Source organism: Eublepharis macularius, chromosome 2, assembly GCF_028583425.1.
Source record: "Eublepharis macularius isolate TG4126 chromosome 2, MPM_Emac_v1.0, whole genome shotgun sequence".
Lineage (NCBI taxonomy): Eukaryota > Metazoa > Chordata > Lepidosauria > Squamata > Eublepharidae > Eublepharis > Eublepharis macularius.
This window is the reverse complement of record NC_072791.1, coordinates 66,207,558-66,229,430: the sequence shown is the minus strand read 5'-3', so window position 1 is coordinate 66,229,430 and position 21,873 is coordinate 66,207,558. Positions and strand designations below refer to the sequence as shown.

The following is a 21,873-nucleotide window of genomic DNA, read 5'->3' as shown; positions in this document are numbered from 1 at the left end:
GCAGCGGCATGGAAAGGGGCATTTAAACCGCTGAATCAGCTGCTCGTCGGGGGTTTCCCCAACGAGCGGCTGAGTGCAGGCTGCGGGGCTTAAAATGCCCCTTTCCATGCTGCTGTGCAGTGGCACGGAAAGAGGCATTTAAACCTCCAATCAGCTACTTGTTGGGGGCACCACTGCACCCGGGCAGGCGCTACTGCACTTACTGCACCCGGTGCAAGAGGGGCGAGGGAATCTCCCTGCCCCTCTTGCACCAGATGCAGCAGCCCAGCAGCGCCCACTCTCCCGAGGCAAGAGGGAGATGAGAATCCCCTGCCCCTCTTGCACCAGATGCAGCAGTCAGACAGCGTCTGCTGTCCCGAGGCAAGAGGGATGGGGAGAGTCTCTCGCCTCTCTGGCACTGGGTGCAGCAAGACAGTGGTGCCCACTCTCCCGATTCAAGAGGGTGGTGCCGTTCTCACGATTCAAGAGGAACGGGGAGATTCTCTCACCCCTCTCGCATTGAGTGAAGAGAACAGCGGGACAGTAGGCTTAAGCTTGCACTCTGCCACCGAGTTCTCCATTTGGCCACTGCTGACGGGGCCAGGGAGTTCCCTGGCACCGTCAGCAGCGGGCAAAGGCGTCAGAGGAAGTAGGCTTAAAAATCCCTCTCTGCCACCGGGTGCGCTCCGTTCAGCAGCGGCTGAAGGCAGCAGAGGTGAGGTAGGCTTAAGCATTCCTTCCTTGCTGCCGAGCACTCCATTCACCTGCTGCTGGCGGGGCTTGGGAGTTCCCTGTCCCTGTCAGCAGTGGGTGAAGGTGGCACCGCTGACCTGATGCCAGGGAGACGGAGCGACTCCCCCATCTTCCTGACATCAGATGCAGAGGAGGCAGCGGTGGGAGGGCTAGTTTAAACTGGCCACCCCCACTCACTGACCCGATGCCGGGGAGACAGGGAATTCTCCCACCCCCCCCCCCCCCCGGGTTAAGAGGAAGCTGCGGGGACAGGGAAGCTTCGATTTTGAAGCGGGCCAAGAAGCAATTTCCGAAGTGGCTTCAGAAATTACTTATTTCCGACTCTTTTTCCCGCTTCGTAATTTACGAAGCAGGAAAACCGAATCTGTTTTTTGCTGCACATCCCTAGTTTCCTTTGCCTTTTCAGTCTTAGTCAATCCACATTTAACTAAGATTATTCAGTGTTTTCACTTTCACAGTTGCAGTTCTGTGTTCTTATATACCTGCATGGTCACTTTGGGAGAAAGTAGTCTTCAGCTTAAGTTTCACACTTCATGCAGTGACTGAGATTTAGAGCCATCTCAGGGGCTGCCCATATGGTCTGGGGGCCTTACTGTGAGGATGTGCCTCCAGCTGGCTCCTGGTCTTCTGCAAAATGGCTGTGTCATGCAACTGTTTCTACTTTCACCAAGAGTGCTAGATATACCTTACCTTTGTCTTTGGTTTTACTGCAAATGCTCCATGTCATTGCAGTGCATTGCAATAATGTTGCCTCAACAAACTGGCTCCAACTCCTAGATACTCTGATTGGAGGCATGGGCTATTTGGCCTTGCAACACACTATAATGGTCCATGGCTTGCCCTTTTTTTCGTTCCTTTGCTGCAGGGGACCCCCATCGTTGGGGAATGCCCTTGCTAACCCACTGGTTAGCCCACTTGCAAGGTTTTATCCATTGGCTGTTTTTTGCTGCTCAGATTGATCTGCTAGCAGCACCAAGGTTCATTGATGGTATATACTGTCCTTTCTTGGTCCCATCGTGCCTGCTTCACTGTTTTCATTATTCTAGAGTGGATCTACTATTTTTTCGCTCCCACTGGTAGATTTGGCAGTTCAGGTCAGCTCCTTTTCCTGTACTATAGTAGTAGTGTCAATTTTTTTCTGAATGGCAACTGCTGCTCCTTAACTACCATATCTTGCACCTCTAAGTGTAAGAGTCTCTACTGAGGCTATAGCAGAACATAGACCCTTCTTTTTGTGCTGTTGACTGTGTTTGGGACTCAAACACTCTAAACTTGTTTCTTCTTTATTGGATCTCTCCAAAGGCATTTAAAGTAGGGGTGGAACCTTTTTGACTTCCTTGGTGCATCATTTTTAGTGTACAGTACTTCCAGGGGTCATTTCGTAGAAAAAGAACTGCAGGAACTCATTAGCATAACTCATTCGCATAACTCATTATGGATTCGGCCAGGATTTGGCTGCTGCCAGACAGGGGAGTGTTCCCCCACCTGGCAGTGGCCTGATCAGGGCTGTTTTGCTCCCAATCCAGGCCAAAACAGGCCCAAAATGGCCATTTTGGGTACGTTTTTGCCAGGATCAGACCCAAAACGGCCTGTATCGGGTCAGTGCCGGGCAGGGGAGAGGTCTCCCACCAGGCACCGACCCAATCCTGGCAGTTTTGGTCCTGATCCCAGCCGAAAAGTGCCCAAAATGGCCCAAAATGGCCGTTTGGGCCCAGATCATGGCCGAAGCAGCCTGGACCAGATCAGTGCTGGGCAGGGGAGGGATCCCCCACCTGGCACCGACCAGATCCCAGCAGTTCTGACCCTGATCCCGGCAAAAATGGCCCAAATGGGCTGAAACTGCCAAACGGGCCATTTTGGGCCAGAATCAGGGCCAAAAAGGACTGCATCTGGTCGGAGCTGAGCAGGGGAACCCTCCCCTGTCCAGCACTGACCCGAGCCAGGCTGTTTCAGCCCAGATCCAGGCAAAAAAGTGCTGAAGTGGCCATTTTGGGCCCCTTTGAGCCAGAATCAGGGCCTAAAAGGCCAGGACCAGGTCAGTGCTGGATGGGGGAGGCGTCCCCCGCCCAGCACCAACCCGATCTGGGCCCCTTTGGCCCCAATCCAGGCCCAAAAAGGCCAAAAATGTCATTTTGAGCTCGTTTCGGCCAGGATTGGGGCCGAAATGGCCGGGACTGTATCCATGCTGGGCGGAGGAGGGTCCCCCCGCCTGGTACCAACCAGATTCGGGCTGTCTCGGCCCCAATCCAGGCCAAAACGGCCCAAAATGGTCGACAATGGCCCAAAATATTTTAAATATTTTAAAGTCTCGGCCCCAATCCAGGCCAAAATGGCCGACAATGGCCCAAACTATTTTAAAGTCAGGTGGGCGGGGCCACCTGACTTGGAGGAACTACCGGAACGGCTTTCCAGTTCATTCCCCCTCAAAATGAGCCCTGAATACTTCCATCTGTGGAATGAGGACACTGCATTTCTAGCTTATGTCCCCCCATTCATAAAGTTTCACAATGTTAATGTGTCCAGTGCTCTGGCCAGGACTCCCTTCCAGGGTTTGGATATCAGCCCTCATGTCTCACAACACTATCAGTTGTATTAGTCATTCAGGCTCCAAGAGAGACCTGGCAGTATCCTCACACAATCCTTTCTTTTTGCGTTGGTAGAAGCTGTCAGACTGTCTCAAGTACATGACTCTTCAACATCCTTTACCCTGCACAGCTCCCCCACCAGAGCATTGTTTTTTTTTCTTGTTGGATTCCTGCTTGTACTTTGGAAGGGACACTTTTAGAGATCTCCTTGCTTCTTTAGAAGCACCTCTGGGTGAATGTCAATGAGACGCTAAGCATCTGTTGGGAAGGTGAATCTCTATAGTCTCTTAATGTGACAGCTTCACACCCACTTCCTTCAGTAAATGAGCTTGCTACTCTCCCAGTGTGGGAAGATGAAAACAGGGTTGCACTTACCTGTAACTTTTTCATCAAGTGGTCTTCTGTGCAGGCACACATTCCTCCCTCCTGCCCCACTGTGAGCTCTCTGGAAATTTAGTTTCAAAGGGGGGTGGGATGTCTCCAGCAGCGACATGAAGAGAACTGAGGGACTAGTGCCCCTCTTCCTGGTCATGTGATAATTTGGGTGAGAAAATGCCAAAGGGGAAGAGGGGCACTCCTAGTCTTCTAGATAACTGTGGAAATCTTTTCTGTGGCTGGCCTGCACACAGAAGACCACTCGATGAACAACAGTTACAGGTAAGTGCAACCCTGTTTTCTAAAGAGCTGATTTACATGAAGATGACCTTTTCTGCTGGTTTTTAGTCTAACAATATGCTGAACTATTCTGTTTGCGTCTAATGGTTTGCATAAACCCCACTTGGGATTCTGCTACACAAAATGCTACTTTTCTTCAGGATGGTGTTTATCAATAGCATCTCCTGATCTGGAAAAATCTTTCTCCTGATAACTGATAAGTAGAATATTTTTGTAGGAAATTTGAAACCTAGCAAGAGAAAGAAGGAAAGGCAGTTGAATGACTAACAAGTTTAGAAACAAAAAGTTGATTTACTTAGTAATTAACAGTGCAGTCGTGTGCAGAGTTACTCCAGTCTAAGTTCATTGAAGTCAGTGAGCTTACACTGGAGTAACTAGTGTACTATAAAACAGTTCCCACAATAAAAGTCACATTGCACAAAGTTTAAAAAATTCTGATAACTTTGTTTTTAAAAATGAGTTCCAAATGTAGGTGCTAAATAAACAGGCTTTAGAAAGCTGTAGTCTTTCTGTGTTTTTACATGTGCATTAACTGAACTGTGACTAAGAGAGTCTACTATGGTTTGTTTCAGATGGTTAGCTCTTTTCCTGTCTCTGAAAGCTACCTACAGGCTCAACCACTGGCGCTTCTGGAGAGAGCCCAAAGGGGATCACCAGCATAAGTCTCAGTGTCTGAAGAACAAAGATTTCTTGCTGGAAATCAATTACCCGCTCTCCCTTCCCAACTTGCACAACTGCACTTTGCTGCAGGTAAGCAATACTTTCAGTTCTGTGCAACTGCAAGTTACTTGGGTTAAATGGTGCAGTTTTAAAGCCTCCAGCAATCTCAGCATGTCGTGGCCTTAATGGCCTCAGCACATTCGTGGTACTCTGCCTTAGTAGCACATACTGACAAATTAGAAGACTGTGGTGTATCTGTGTTTTTCTTGATAACTTAGGGAAAGGATGTAGCTTCTACCTCCCAGAATCTGGTGAAAGTGAAGAACAGACTGGAGGGGAAAGGGGTAATAGATAATCTACCACCACTAAGAGTATGCATACAAGAAAGGGGCCTCTTTCCTTTAATCTGATCTACCCTCAGAGCAAAGGATATTATAGTTTTCTGGCACACTATTGTGTGGAAAGGGGCTGTTATCTAATTCTGTGCAGTACCCTTGCCCCAGCTTTACAGTAGCTATAATTCCGCACACCTTTTTTTTCTTAAATACATATTTGTGTGGTAGTAGTCATGAAGAAGAGAGATGGAAACTGCAACCGATTTCAGGATTCAAGAGTTTTAGTGCCAGTTGTTGGCTTAGGGACTGGGTGCGCTGAGGTGTCAAGAAACAGACCTCTGTTTATGACTGTCACAAATCTGGTTAAAATTACTGTACTTGTGTTTCTGTTCTCTCCTCTCCTCACACAGAATGTAGACTTCCTGGTTTTGGAAGTCTGGCCAGTTTGTTACGACATTCAAATGTGGGTATCTGGACAAACTAGAGCTTGTTTTTTTTCCACAAACCAGGATTCTAAACCAGGATTAAATTATGATTTAGAAGCCTGGTTTGTGCAGAAGAAACCAGATTGTCCAGATGATCTCATTCAAATCTGAGACTGTGACCTGAATTAACAAAGGAGACATGGACAGGGTTCTAGTGTAATTCCTGGTATAATTAACTTGGCAAGGATTCTTTAATTGTAGGAAGGGGATTATGTTGGCCTCTGCAACTACTGTTTTGTTGCTCAGGTGGGTTAGTAGAAAAATAAGAGCAAGATTTGCTGTTCTCTAAACTCTGCCAAGAGTTCAGTGTAAATATGTATTTCACTTGCTTTCAGCAATGCTACCCGCTTCCCTGTTTCACAGTTATAGTATCCAAGACATGATCACCCATCTGATTTAATTCCCTCAGACTTAGGATGGAAAACTCTTGCCATGTGAAACATTATCTTGGGCCTGACTATATAGAGAAAGCTATGTTACAACCCCTGGTGTAAAATTGTCTGGGTTTATTAACCTTAAATATATATAGCTATTTGCAATGTTATCTCTCTCTTTGATATAGCTGGAAAAGAGCATCTTGCTTTTTAAATTAAAAATGAAGCCACCAAAAGGTTACTTTGTTAGCTTCTTTTGTCCAACCTAAAATATTTTAGGTTGGTTTATACCCGTGACAGCTTCTCAGGTGTGAAGTAGCTTCTTTTGTCCACCGTATGAAATTATATTTCCTTTTCGGTGAGCTCATCACTACTAAAATTTCTTATATTGATACAACACAAGCTCAATTATTTATACTCTCCATCATCTCATATGTTCTGTACATTTCGGTTCTACGTTGAGGCCTGGTTCAGATGCTTTTTGCCCTCTGTGTGATTGTTTGCAAGTGTGTGCCTTAGGCCACCAGTGAGCTCTTAACCAAATTGATTGCCTGAAAGTGCTGGTTGTGTCAACTGGTGCCTCTTCATGGGAGCAATTTGTGGAATCCTGATGGTCCTGCTTAATGCTGCAGTGGCCATGCAAAGCATGGAAACCATCTACTACATGGAGGTATCGGTTCATATCTCCCCCATTACGTCCAGTCAAGTTTTAAAGCTTCTACATGCTCTCATGTGTCTCCACTGGAGGCCAAGACATGACTAAATGTGTGTGTCCCTGGGGTCTGCTTTTTTATCAATATATTCTGAAAATATTGCTAACAGCATTTACACTCAGCATTTGTATAAGTTTCAGAACTTTTAAATTAATCTTTCCCACTTCAATATACTTTATTAATAACACTATATGGTAATTATGCTTCTCCAGAATTAAATTTGCTTATCAGAATCAAATTTGAAAAGATCATTAGTGGCAATAGACTGAGGTCATTTTCTTAGGAAAGAAGGGCCATACTGTAAAGAAGATATTTGATAATTTTGCATTAGTACCCATTCTTACATGGAATAGAATTACTATTTTAAAAAACCCTATTTGAAATCTTTGTAAACATCTTGAAATTTATTACTTTTTTTAGAACCTTGTGTTCACAAGTCACTGTAAAGCAGTAATTGGCTATTCCGATTATATTGTTCATCAACGATCAGCTACCTCATGGAAACAGTGTTGTCAAATCACAGAGCTGCCATCCTTCCTGTGTGTAGTGAGCCCAAAGGTATGTATTTAAAACCATCTTCCTGCTCTCTTATGAATATTTTTAAATGTATCGTAGATGGAAGAAGACCAGTGCTCTTATTATTTCTAAATATTTGATCTTTATTATATTTCATTGAATGTTTAATTTTGTGCTGTTTTATTTTCCAAAAGAAATTTTGGCTTTGCTCAGATGTTAGAAATCCAGGCACTGTTACTTTTCATGTGATCATACCTGCCTTATTCTCATTTAACATTTGAATACTGTATATCATAGTTGCATGGTAACATATGTGCATACCACAGAATTCTACATATGCTAATTTTGTACCCTCTGCCTCACACTTGATCTGCACAAGTATCATCCAGCCTGCCTGTGAACATCTGAAGCTGCCTTATACTTAGTCATACCTTTACTCCATACAACTCATTATTGTCTGCTCTGACTGGCACAAGCTCTCTGAGGTTTCAGGAAGAAACAGGTCCTTCCCAGCATCTGCTATCTGAAATCGTTTAACTGGAGCTGCCAGGGGTTGAACCTGGTAGTTTTACATGAAAGCAGATGCTTTCCTCCTTGAGCCGCAGCCCATCTCCCAAATGTAATAGGAGGAGTATGCAATCTTGTTCTCTCCATCAAATACAGTGTCTGCATAGAGCGTCCACAGCATTTGAAACTACATTTCAGAATGTGTAAATCAGAAATTCATCATAACCAAGTATGTTCTACAAGCTGCTTGGTACCATTTCACCTTGTTAACGACTATTTTAATTGCAACATAGAAGAGGCACTGAGGGTTTTTTTCCCTTGCCCCATATCCATATGAAGTATAATTTCTTGGATAATAATGAGATCCTTTCTCACTTCATATGAAACCAGTAAATCTGCTCTCAGATTTCTTATGTCTTAAGGTATTGGGAAATGCCTGTATTTTTAAGTCAGTAGCAATTTAGGGATACAGTGCAGAAAATTACTTAATAACAAGAGCGTTGACCACTTAAGTTACTTCATGATATCCAGATTTCTAGTGCTCTACAAACTCTGTGGTAGTATAAATTTGGAGAGTACGGCTAAACTTTAAATGCCAAGGAAAAGGGAAGCACAGATAGAGAGTAGCATGTATCAAACCATACCACTCTGCAAAGTTTGATGCCTTTCTCTATTCTAAGGAGCCTTCCTCCATCTTCAGTAGCTTTTGGAAGAAGTCTCTTTGAACACATGAAGTTGCCTGATACTGAATCCGACCATTGGTCTACCAGTGATAGAGGGTCTCCAGTAGAAGTCCTTCACAGTACCTGATCCTTTTAACTGGAGATGTCAGGGATTTAACCTGAGACCTTCTGCATGTCAAACAAATACACTGAGCATTCCCCTCATTAGGATGAAGCAAGGCATCAAATTTTGCGGAGTAGAGTGATAGGATACACGCCAGTGTGTCTTACATATTAACTTTACTTTTTATTGTTCCATAAAATTTGAAAGTCTTTTGGTTTCTTATGAGCTGTTATTGTTTGCTGACAAAATATGAAAAGCCATAATCAGCAACATTTAACTTCAGATACAGTTAACCATCTGCTGTTAGAAAATCCTCTCCACCCTAAACATGCTTGTGGTTTATCGGGTAAGGTTCCACTGGTATGGATATCTGCTTGCACTCCACTGTATGATGTCGTTTATTTGAAAGTGATAGCAGAGCAATAAATCCCCATTCTGTGTAGAGAAGCAATGAGAGCAATAATCAAATAGAAGCAGGCAAAGAGCAGAAGGCCCATATCACCAGGCTGCCCAAATGGCCCACTGCTGATCTGTATTTGCTTTAATAGTAATACATCTGTGGGCATTATCTGAATTGAGCCATAGATACCTATGTGCTGGCAAATGAGGAGAATAATATAAGCAGCTCAACTTCTGTCCTTGGCACTCTAAAAAATGGGCTAAAGTCTTAATTTAAACTATGTATATGACTTGTTTCCATAAGACAAAGAGGAAAACAAGACAGTCTATAAAACATGAATTTTGCAAGAGTTTCAAAAGCAATATGCTCTCCAGAAAAACCAAAACCATACTAAATCAACCAAAATTCCTTTTAAAAGCTTTCCTTTGTACTTTCTTTTAAATAATGGTATACTCGTTGGGCAGCCCATTCCATTGAACTGGAGCTGCCACAGGAAAAATCCCTTGTTCATACAGTTTTGACCTTTGTCATCAGGATGCTAAACAATCTTTGCTGCAGGCACAAAAGGTCCTTGTGTGAAAGAAGTCCAGTAAGTATGTGGGTCCTAGGCCATTAAGGGTTTTATTGGTTAAAACCAGAATCTTGAATAGAACCTGAAAACACACTGGCAGCTAGTGTTGCTGTTTAGGTATCTCAGTAACATGACTGGTTCTGTGTGTCCCAATCTTGTTGCATCTTGCCCTAAATGAGGTTTCCAAGTTGTCTTCAAAGGCAACCCTACAGTAGCATGGATCATTGTGGCCAAATCAGCTGTATTCAACATCAGACACAGCTTCCAAGCCAGATGTAACTAAACAAAGGCATTCCTCCGAACATCAGCCTCCTGCTCTATCCACCTGAGTATTGATTCTGACATTGGGAATATGATTTGCAGCTAGGGCAGATTTTAAGGTAAAATTGGCAGTATGTATAGGAATATATTTCTGGATAAGTCCTTAGCAGAACACTGAGGCATAGTTTCAGAAAAGTTGCACTCATACCTACAAACAGTATTCATAACTCTGATTCAGTATGATCTTATGAGGTCTTTCTCAAGTATTTTTTTAGGAACTAATACTTCACTGTTGAGTGGAAAGAAAGCAACTTGGTTTTTTAGATTCCTTATACTTCATTTTCATTTAAGACCTAAACAAACTGTGAGGCTGTACTTTATTGGGCAGCAGTAGACTTCAGGTGCTTTAATGTTCGTAGCATACATTGCTGAAGAATGAATGCTTGGTGGCAGTGTTCCATCAGAGGAACCTTTATATAGTTCTTATAAAACCTTTCCTTTTTCTTGACTGCAGATGGCAGCACAGTATAGGATATCCTTTTTAGGTACTTTTGCATTATTTGTGACTGTATTTGCTGTCCATAGCATTGCTTTTGACTTGAAAGTAGCAGACTCCTCCAAATAGTAATACTTTGCATACTGCTCAATTGGAACTGCTTTTTATATATCTCTTCTCTGACAAGCATCAAGTAACTGGTTTCTCGCTTTATTGTCCCAAAATAAAACATTTTTGAATTGTTTATGAATTGTTTCATGGGCCGGTCTCTTTATCTCAGATGCATTGCAGCATACAATACAACTTGACACACTGCCTTTCTTTTTTGAATTTGTACCATACATGGACTACAGAATGTCAGATACACAGGCTTCATCCATTATCCACTGCCTAATTTTATACCTGCTTGAGTAATGATTTTCCACTTCTTCTAAATCTTGTGTTTGTTAGGTGGCATCAAGTCCCTTCTGACTTCTGACGCCCTATAAATAAATGACCTCAAAAATGTCCTATCATTAACAGCCTTGCTCAGGTATTGCAAGATGATGGTGGTGGCTGCCTTTATTGAGTCATTCCATCTCATTTTGGGTCTTTGTTCTTTCCTACTACCTAGTACCTTCAGCCTTTTCTAGTATCTATATCTTAAGAGACTTCAAACAGTTTTGACTTTTATTTTTGTATATCATGGTATAAATAAACGTTTGTCATAGGGTAGGGTTTGTATAGAACTATTCAGTTGAGTGACATTCACAGTGCCTTTTGAGAAATTCAAACATATCAACACCTAATCACATGTAATAAGCTATAAGCGTATGTCCAATTTCTGTTTGCTAATAGCTAGAAATTTTTTCTAGGGAATACAAAGGCCTGTTAAGAATTTCTGGTGAAAACCAAGATACACATTGCTTCTCACATCTACTGTAACATACTTACTGTCTTTTAAAATAGCAGGGTGGCTTAGTGAAGTAGTGGACAAGGAAATCCAAAGATTACTTACTTCTGTTGCAAAACATGATTTTGACTTCCTCCATGTGGCAGGGCAGGTGGAGGTGGGATCTGGGTCATCTGGTTTATACTGGTTTGTTGAATGTGCTTTGGGATCATTGGAAACAGGATCATTTATTTGGGCAATCATCTCTTTCTCCCTTTTCACATGAGAGTTAAATAGACTTACTAAGGAATTGTGAAAGCTCTGTTCCTTACCTGAAGAACTGTAGCTCACGGGATTACTTGTTTTAATTCTGGATATATAAACAGTGACTGCTATTTTTTTTTTAATTCAGATTTGGATTGCTTCTCTTTGTTTATAGAGGGGCTATAGTGCATTCCATTCCATAATAGTACAGGTACCCCTCCTGCATTGATATGCATTGAAGAGATTTGTCCACTGACATTCTGTTTAATTAATAGTTTTTCAGATGAGACATGCCCAACATCTGCTATGCAAGTATTTAAGCAGAGATTATAACTCTGTATCTTTCTCACTATATCTTACATCCATTTGTTGTTGCCTTGGCATTCACTTATTATCTCTGAAAATGTGTATGTTTTCAGAAGCAGTGAGTTGCTGCACAAGGTGGTACTATGGTCTTGCCTTATAGCCTATTGAAGAGAGATAAAGAGGGTACTATAGCTTGGGGGGGGGTGTTAAAAAAGACAACCTTGTCTGGCGGAATAGACTTCTTATCAAGAAGCCATTCATTTGAGGAGACAGCTCTTTGGCTAAAATTCTGCTCTATCCAGATAACAGCAAGGATTAAAACGATGGAGATTGTCCAGGATAGCTACTCTGGTATACAGTTTAGATTCCTATGTTGGCAATGTTGTTCATTTGGTAGGGTAATTCATTCTGAAACTGATAGTAGGGAAAGTGGTGTGTGAGGATAAACCAATGATTTTGACATTCTAAATATGGAAATGGAGCTCTGTGTTTGGATAGTCCAGGACTGTTTCCAGGTTGACTCTCAAGCTTAAATAAAGTGTTCTGTTTTAGAAAATACAAAAATAATTTTTTTTGCTGCGCAAACTCAACATGGCAGTGCCATGTTGGGTGCCTTCTGAGATCTGTCCACACCTCAAGCGGTTTGAGGGTCATAAGAGAACAGGCTGTGCCACCACTGCAGTTGGTCCTTGAAGCCTAAGCCCAGTCCCCATCCCCCAAAGGGAACACTGGAGATTCTTTGCAAGGCAGCTTTTAAATGTGCTGCACTAAACTGAATCCATGAATGCAGCTGTGATAGTGTTGCTTCTTTTCTACAGTTTCAAGCTGGTTAGAGCAAGTCAAAATCCTAAATCCTTGTCCTCAGTATGTCTCCAAGGTATAATAAACATCAAGAATAGTAATAGCTTCCTCAAGAAACAATCCTTTTGATACGTCATAACCTAACACCTGTGACATCACCTCTTGTTTGACTCATTCACTATTGCAAATTGGATAGAATGATTGTTATGGTTTTTATGGTTGTGTTCCTAAAAGAAAGTAAATTATTACTGCTGTTTAAGTATAATCTCCAGTATAATTTTACTCTTTTAATCCACAGGTAACAGCTGTGCCACTGGACTTTTACTGCAATGATCGGAGTGCAGAGTATGAACGTAGGGCATTCAAAGATGGGGGAAGCCTTGAAGCAAAGCAGTGTATATTGCATGGTGCACCTGAACTAACAAGTGGCTGGCTGAAAAGGTGCTCTCAGTTCTTCCCAGAATACCCTGGAGGATTGTTAGGGATCAGGCCTCAAAATGGCTGGTCTTTCATAAGGATACCAGGTGGGTTGCAGTCCTATGATTGAATAATTTAATGGATGTGGGAGGCAGCAGACCAAATATATATATTTGGAGGTGTGTGTGTGTGTGTGTGTGTGTGTGTGTGTGTGTGTGTGTGTGTGTGTGTCAGGGTGTGTCAGGGTGTGTCAGGGTGTGTCAGGGTGTGTCAGGGTGTGTTTTTTGTTTACCTTATTGCTATAAGTATTCAAACTTTGGTCCATGTATTGTGTAACAATATGCTAGAAAGTAAAATGAAGGCTTCCTCCGAGACACTTGATAAACTATCAAGGACATGTGTAGGATCTGTGCTTTCCTTAATTATGCTTTGCATATATTTGATTACTGCTTTGTGTTTACATGCATCTCTACATTATATTAACTGTCTCCATTGCACAGTATTAATAACTGCTTGTAGAAGAAAAGGAAAAGTGTGAGATGGTTATAAGTAGAGATATGAAATTAAGGTTCTTGCATTGTCAGATCATGGAAGTGTCCTAATATATATCTGTATATGGTACTGTCAAGTAATAGAGTGAAACTATTAAGAAAATTCCAAATGTCCCATCATCCATTATTTTCTCACAATATGTGCACTCCCATGTATAAGTATACAGCTTTATATGGGCTCTAAAGAGGCAGATTGACTCAGGTAAGAGTTTGTAAACAGGACTATAGTAAATTGTAAATTAATAAAAGTAGCTTTAGATTCATACCAGGAAGTTCTGAGGAAAAAATCTACAGCAGAGTTACTTTTGAAATTGAATAAGGAAAACTGGATGTGAAAGTAGATAAGATCTAGCTTGCTTTAGAAGAATGACAATTCTAGGAGTGATTCAGTGCAATGAGAGGTGGATATTGAAATGAGCAGCAGAACAGCTGTTATTGCAGTTAACTCTGTCTTCTCTCAGACTCCATGTTCCCATTTGTGATCACTGTGGGAATCTCTTGAGGCTTTTCCTGTTCTTTGAAAGAAAAATGGTCTTGGATTAAATGGCAGGAAGTGTCTGAGTCCTCCTTATATTGATAAACAGTACCAGTTCCACTGACTGTTTACTGTGAGAGCTTGCTAACGCTTCATTGACCTTATTATGCCCTGCAGACTTCTCATGGAGGGAATAAACCAGAAACCAGGATTTAGCAGTTTTTCTTCTCTATTTTTACATTACCAGGGGGTCATTTTCAAACTCCCTAGTAGGAACTAAGATAAAAGCAATATTTCTCAATAAAATCTGTTTGGGGCTATTTTCTTAAGCTATTGTTTTGATTATTTCCACAGACAGCATCCATGGTACCGTCTCATTAACCAACTAAGCTCAGTTAAGCCTACTAAAAGCAATTTTTTTAATAAAAGGAAGCCAGTTTTGATTAATATTCTGGCAGCACAAATTTGTGTCAGTGATGAACAGCCTTTCCTTTTTAAAAATTCTTTATATATTGTATGGAAGGCAGAATTGGAGCTTAGGTAATCTATAACACATAAATTATTCATACTCTTTCGTCCTGTTGGAGATGACAGAGAGCTAGAGATCAGTTCAAAGGACAAATAATTTAACAATTTGTTGTTACAGTTTAGAAACGACTTGTTTGTCTTTTTACAATTAGATAGCAGATTAAAAACATTTGTGTGTTTTAACTTTTGTTTGTTAAATAAAGGTACCATGTTATGTGGGTAATATTTCCCCAGGTTAAAAAATATTCTGCTTATTTCCTAGTGAATTTATACAAACATTTATCCATATCAGTTTGCTTCAGATATAAACACTGGTGTTAGTAGTAATATATATTTTGTGTGAGCTAAATGTATTCCCCACCTCTCATTTACTGTATCTGATTTCTGTCCTCTATAGTAAGGGAAATATGGTTGGGCCACTCTTTAAGTATTTTCTTTCATCAGAAGGCCCTGTTTGGGTCAAAGGTGACATACCAGTGTTTTAAATAAAATGATCAGTCCTCTACTATTGCAGAGGGCATCAAGGTCAAAAGTCTCCTTAAAAGGTTTTTGTAAAGTCTGATAGACAGTTTCAGATTCATGAGATAATCTAAACACATACCAGGAAGTACCTCCTAGCACAGGGCTACTGAAAGTCGTTGAGTTCTCTTCCCCTTTTCTCATATGCAGACCCCAACATCCTATGAAAACAAATCACATAAACTGTGATTTCACAATCTGGAATTCCCCCTGCCCAGCAGCTTTACCCTGATATTAGTTACCTTATACAAGACAGTTTGTAGAAAAACACAGAGTGGTGTTTTAAAAGTACTTTTGCCGCTTCTGGAATAATACTGTGAAAATAAAGGGAAAATATAATAGGATTGAATTAATCAGTCTTTGATATCATAAATCTCCTTTGTAAGCAAATTTGTTTCAGCATCATTTAGGGAGCCTACAGTCTTTCTCATCTGTAATTTGAACCCTTAAACATATATAGATATACCAGCTCAGTGAGTCATATGACGGCATCCACTTTAAGCAAGACAGTAGGTGTAACCATAGCGGCATTTAATATAGTTCTAAATCAGGCAGGCAGTTATACGTCAATTCCATGACTTGGCTGCGCTTCTTCTGTCTTTTCTTCTTTTGCAGTTTTGGTTTCTCACATTAAGAGTGAAAGACTTTGGTTTGTCTGATATGCTGTGTACCAAACGTGTGATTAAAAAGCTTAATCTTTACAAATCTTTCCCAATTCAGGATCTTGAAAGAGGAGGGATAGATAGAAGCATGTTTTATATTACAGAATTTGTCATTTGTGGTAAGATGGGTTGGAGAAATACAGCCTTTGGATACCCAGAAATCTCTTCCAAAGCCCTTTATGTTTCTAAGTCTTTATTAGGCAGGCACTACCAAGTGCACATATTTTAATGTTTTTTGCCACTATGAACTGAGAAGCTGAAGTGAGAAGAAATGAAAATTGTAAAATTCATGATGCCAGAATCTTTCAAGTATCCCATGTTATGCTGGATATGCGTAGGATATATACACAGCTCATGGTTATAGCTAACATCTTGATATAACAAAAATGTGAACCAGGAAAAGAAGGTGGTCGTGTAAAGATGGCAGTTTTCCATAGGTATCTAATAAGTACAGAGTTTAGTATCTAGTAAATGAGTTTTTTAAAGATCTGAACACAAAGTTGGTCATATTGGCCTAATATAAATTATCTACAACTGACAGCATTATTAGCCCTGAAAATAAAGGAGAGGCACATGTATTTTCTCACACACCTGTAATTCTACTAGCTGAGACTTTTTTTTTACTATTTACTGTTTAAAGTATTTGAGCTCTAAGTGGCATATAGAGTTTTGTTTGCTCATAGTACTACCTGTGTTCTGTGTTCATCATTGTTTTGCTCGTGCTTGTATAGGAAAACTATAGATAAACTTGGCAATGTCTAAATGTCTGAAAAGTACAATATGAATGGCTGGCTTTGGGAGAAGTCCCTTGGTTTTGGAGAATTAAGGACTTGAAAATGAGGTATAAGAGTTTCCTCAGTCAGGTTGAGGAGCATCTTCATATAAATCAACTAAAGTATGATTGTAAAAATGAATCTTTTATCTAGTGCTGCAATGTCTTCCTTGCGGCAAGCTTTTAGCTATCTTTTCCCCCTTCCTTCCCTTTAGACAAAGAGAGCCTGATCACAGACAGCGGAAAGCTTTATGCCCTTGATGTTCTATTGACAAGATTAAAATCTCAAGGACACAGAGTTCTTATCTACTCTCAAATGACGCGGATGATTGACTTACTGGAGGTAGGAACCATGTAACCTGTACAGAGGGTATTCTGAAGCTGATGACTAATGAAATCTACAATCTAGGATCTAGCATTAGAATCTTAAAAGAAAAGCCAGAGACCAATCGATCCAGTGACATTTTACAAGTTTTCACTTTCTCTTCTAGACTTACAGAACTGCAGTTTTCGTAGTTTCAGTGTTCCTAGTGCAGTACTCTTATCTTTGGCAAGGGAGATAGAGCTCCCTGCTACCCTTCTGTCACTGCCAGGGAAAAGTTCACCAAGCAACTTAAATTTGGAGGCGTTGTACAGACTTTATATTGAGTCTACATCTCCAGTAGGCCCAAGTAATGTGTAAAGGAGTGCAGCATGAGTACCTTTGTGCAGCACCACTGCCGGTTGATGAATCTTTATCTATGTGGTAGGTGTGTTGTGCAGGGGCTCAGGCCACAGCACAACCTAAATAGCACAGTCTTTCCAATTATGGCTGTGTGCCAGAAGAAGAGTTTTATTGCTTGATGATACTTTGTGCATCCTTTACCTTAGTACTGCAGTATTTAGGACTGGTTCATATGTTCTTTATCATAGAACTCTGCATACTTTTTCCATTGCTACCATAACTGATTTCTGTAAAACCATGCTCAGAACAGTTGTTCTATTGTGTGCACCTGCAGTTGTGCAGTATTGAATGATTGGCTTATAGGAGGAGCTTGCAGAGGTGAATCTTCTGTACCTTTGCTCAAGATCCCCGTGTGCCCCAAAAAGTTGATAGTAGGGATCAAAGGGCCATTCTGGCACAATATCATATGAAATAGGGAAGGACTGCTGTGAAGGGCAGGGAGAGGGCAATCTTCATCCCCTTGTGATGATGGAGGAGCAGGCTCCTCCAGCACAAACTGGGGGAGGATTTCCTCCTTTTTACTGCATCCAGATTGCATGTGGCATCTTGTCCAGAAGAGTTCCCTGAACATCAGTACTGGCTTTCCAGGAGGTTGTTAGGGGAAGGGGAAGATTCTCTTCCACAAGTTCCTTGCACTTGAGGATGGTAAGATCCCACTCTGTGACTCGATTTTGCACTGTCAGATGGCCCATTTCCCCAGTCCTACCTGGTTTCTTGCTTCCACAGTAAGCAAGAGCTCAGACTCTGCATAAACTTTCTTGATTTGAATAATTGCTGTTGTGTGGTGTATAATTTTTTTTTGGCTTAGCAAATTCCCTGTCATTTCCAGTGGATCAAAGGAAGGGAGAGATGAAATGAGTCAACTCCTCTGTTGCCTAAGTAACAGGCTTTCTACACTCTAAATTGATTTTCATTATTTTTCAGGATTAGTTCCTTTGGTGTTATAATGACCTTTTAGAGTTGAACAAGCTTAATGAAACATATTCACAGTGATTTTAATACACTTTTTAGGATTAGGCAGTATCACCTTTCTTTACTTAAAAATGCTGAAAATTCCAGTCTGTGTGTGGGGAAAGATCTATCAGGCGAGACCTCTTGAAACCTCTGTCATAATTGTGCCTGTGTTAACATCCCAAATATTACATTTGATGTTGAATGTGCCTGTATATTAAGACCACTCTGGATTTCTGTTAGAAGAACAAACAGTGCATTAGGCCCCGATTCTACCCTCCTACTTTAGCCATACAAATATATTTATCCCATTTGAAGCAGGTTCCAATATACACTCCATCCTCACCCGACTACTCTGATGTTTGTATGAGCTGCTCTGAGATCTGTAGCAGGCATGATTCAAGCTCCCTGTGGCTTAGCAACCATGTCCAGTGATCTTGCTTGTCCAGGATAATTCACCTCCATTCAGACAGCTGGCTGCAATGCTAAAATATCTTTGTTGGTTGCGCTACAGTACAACAGAGAGATCCCCCCAGCAGCTGCCAACACAACAAAAGGGCAATCATGTAAATTTAGGATTGGAGCTTGCTGGATGTTGCCTGGGGATCTGGGCTTCCTTTTGCCCTTCTTGCTGCTTCTATTACAAAAGCTGCTTGGCCTTCCTTTTCTTTCCTGGTCAAAAAGGCTGTCTGGTGTGTTTGACAGCTGAGTGCAAGAAGGCTGGTACACTTTTTTTTTTAGAGCTGAAGACCAAGAATGCTAGTTACTTCTGGTGTGATGGCCAGTATTGTTGAAAAACAGCAGTAGACTGAGGGGTTATGGCTAGAAGGCAATATATCCTTAATTCATGTTGTCCTGTTACTTTTGTGGGGAAATTAGTTGTGAAAAACAAATAAATGTATACCTAATCTATTTCTGGGATGTAAGGTAAGTAATTTAGATTTTGCTTGTGATAGCAACACAGTTTTTGAACAAGACTGGCAGTCTGTTTATTAGTATTTTTTCATCCTTGTTTTCATTAATATAACATTCAAAATATTGAGCATCTGTGTTTATGGATGGGAAAAGAGATGCAGTGTTTGTGGAGAATGGTGCTGGGGCTGCATATAGCAAGAGGATCTTGTGCTCTTGATTCTCTTACAGTATTTGTACTTTATAGATTATTACAGCCTTTTAAGAGCATCCCAAATGCTCTTCCAGAGAGCTTGAAATTGTTTCTGCATATTATGATAACCAAACAATATATTATGTAGGTCAGAAATAGTTAAGCAGGTACAGGGTTAAAATCACTTGGTAATTTTGGCTGGCTAATTAATCTTGATCGAATGGGAATTCACAAAGTACTTGTGCAATACAAGCTTTCTGATGTCCAATATTTCTTCATTATGCCATTCATTTCAAAATGAATAGGTTTTAATAGTATTGTACAAAAATGTTACTTTGCATTTAGGTTGCCTTTTGGTACATCAGAGCACCCATAATATGATATACAAAGTTGATGTTCAATAGCTAGTGTGATTTTCACTTCTGCTGAAATTCTAGTTGGAAAGGTATAAGATTAATCAATTTTCTTTTGGATTTCTTGTGTTCTTGACTTAGGAATACATGGTTTACAGGAAACATACATACATGCGATTAGATGGCTCATCAAAAATCTCAGAAAGAAGGGATATGGTTGCTGACTTTCAGAACAGGTATCTTTTTTAATTGTAGTAATTGTGTTGATAGGTACTTCCCAAACTCCCATTTAAGCATATCACTTTCCCTCTCCCATATTTAGTCTTCATGTTGGAACTCTTCCTAACTACTCATAATCTGTTGCTTGGGTAATTTTTTCAGCTTCTTAATATATGTCAGAATCCAAAAGGTCACACACAGTTCCACTTACACACTGGGGCCCTTCCCACTCACCCCCCAAACCCCCACTCTCAAGATCAGAGAGCTCTCCAAAGTATTGTGCAACATGGCTGGGACTTTATGTTTGCCCCTATGGAAAAGCTACAATTGGGAGAAAGATTCATCAGAGCAATTAAGGAAATTTATAGAGACCAGACTGCAGCAATCGTGGTGAATGATGAATTGACCAAGAAATTGACGATAAGTAAAGGAACAAGACAAGGTTGCCCGTTATCTCCATTGTTGTTCATTTTAGTATTGGAGATTCTGATGATACAAATACGTCAAGATGATGAAATTCGTGGAATAAAAATAAAGGACTATTCATACAAGGTCAGAGCATTTGCGGATGACATAATGTTAATTGTAGAGGACCCATTGGAGAACATGCCAAGAGTGATAGATAAGATCAAGGAGTTTGGAGACTTGGCAGGTTTCTTCATTAACAAAAAGAAGTCAAAGATATTATGCAAAAATATGACTAAGCAGAAACAACAATTGTTAATGGAAACAACGGATTGTGAAGTAACAAGTAAAGTGAAATATTTGGGAGTCGAATTAACTGCAAAGAACATAGATCTATTCAAAAACAATTATGAAAAACTATGGACTCAGATAGAGAGAGACTTGATTAAATGGAATAGATTGAATTTGTCATGGTTGGGCAGGATTGCAGCAGTTAAGATGAATGTGTTACCAAGAGTAATGTTTTTGCTACAGACAATACCAATCATCAGAGACTCCAAACAATTTGAAAAATGGCAGAGGAAAATATCAGATTTTGTTTGGGCAGGCAAGAAGCCTCGAGTGAAAGTGAAAGTTTTACAAGATGCAAAGGAAAGAGGCGGAATGCAACTGCCCAATCTGAGACTTTATCATGATGCAATCTGCCTAGTTTGGTTGAAAGAATGGATGACATTAAAGAACAAGAAACTATTAGCCCTAGAGGGATATAAAAAAATATTTGGATGGCACGCATATTTATGGCATGACAAAGTAAAGGTCAACTCGATGTTCCTGCATCACTTTGTTCGGAGAAGTCTATACATAATCTGGAAGAAGTACAGAATTTATCTACAAGAAGGAACCCCTTTGTGGGTGGTTCCATATGAGGTGATAGACCCGAGAGCTGTTGATAATGAACAACAATGTTTAACGTATAAAGAAATAACTAAAACTGAAGCATCCAAACTTAGAATAAAGACACAAGAGGAACTATCACCTAACTACGATTGGTTCCAGTATAGACAGATCAGAGACTTATATAATTCGGACTCTGTAAAGGGAGGTATACGAATAGAGAATTCGGAACTAGAGCAGACCCTTCTTAAAGAAGATAAGAAAAGAATATCCAAGGTATACCAAGTACTGTTGAAGTGGTATACCGAGGATGAGATAGTTAAAACACAAATGGTGAAATGGGCTATAAACTTTAATAAAGAAATAACAATGGAGGCATGGGAATACTTGTGGAAAACTACAATGAAGACAACGACATGTATTAATATCAAAGAGAACATTTACAAAATGATCTATCGTTGGTACATGACACCAAAGAAGATTGCGCTAGGGAATTTGAATACTTCTAATAAATGCTGGAAATGTAAGAAGCATGAGGGCTCCCTCTATCATATGTGGTGGTCGTGTGAGGTAGCCAGGCAGTACTGGGGGGAAATAATAAGAGAAATGAGTGAAATTTTACAATTTCAAATTAATAAGAACCCAGAACTCCTGCTACTGAACTTGGGAATGGAGGGAATTCCAGCCCAACACAGGACGTTGATATTTTATATGACAGCAGCAGCTAGACTTTTGTATGCGCAAAAATGGAAAGTACAAGAAGTGCCAACTATTGAAGATTGGACTTACAAATTGCTGTATATGGCTGAAATGGACAAGATGACAAGAAAACTGAGAGATCTGGACTCAGGGCAGTTCAACACAGACTGGGAGAAGCTGAAACAATACCTGGAGAAGAAATGGGAGGTGGGAGGAAAACTGTGGCAGTTTGAGAACTACTGAAGTATTGAAGTAGAGGGG

The 21,873-nt window shown here is 40.6% G+C and overlaps 1 protein-coding gene across 1 annotated transcript in view; it reads left to right on the top strand.

Annotated features, from left to right (window-relative positions):
- The window catches only part of INO80 (INO80 complex ATPase subunit), a 110,133-nt gene that overhangs the window by 72,562 nt on the left and 15,698 nt on the right, over positions 1-21,873 (top strand). The window contains exons 24-28 of the mRNA XM_054971763.1: positions 4,565-4,742; positions 6,980-7,117; positions 12,637-12,862; positions 16,478-16,605; positions 19,537-19,631. Coding sequence (XP_054827738.1) covers positions 4,565-4,742; positions 6,980-7,117; positions 12,637-12,862; positions 16,478-16,605; positions 19,537-19,631 — 765 coding nt within the window. The remainder of the gene's footprint in view (positions 1-4,564; positions 4,743-6,979; positions 7,118-12,636; positions 12,863-16,477; positions 16,606-19,536; positions 19,632-21,873) is intronic.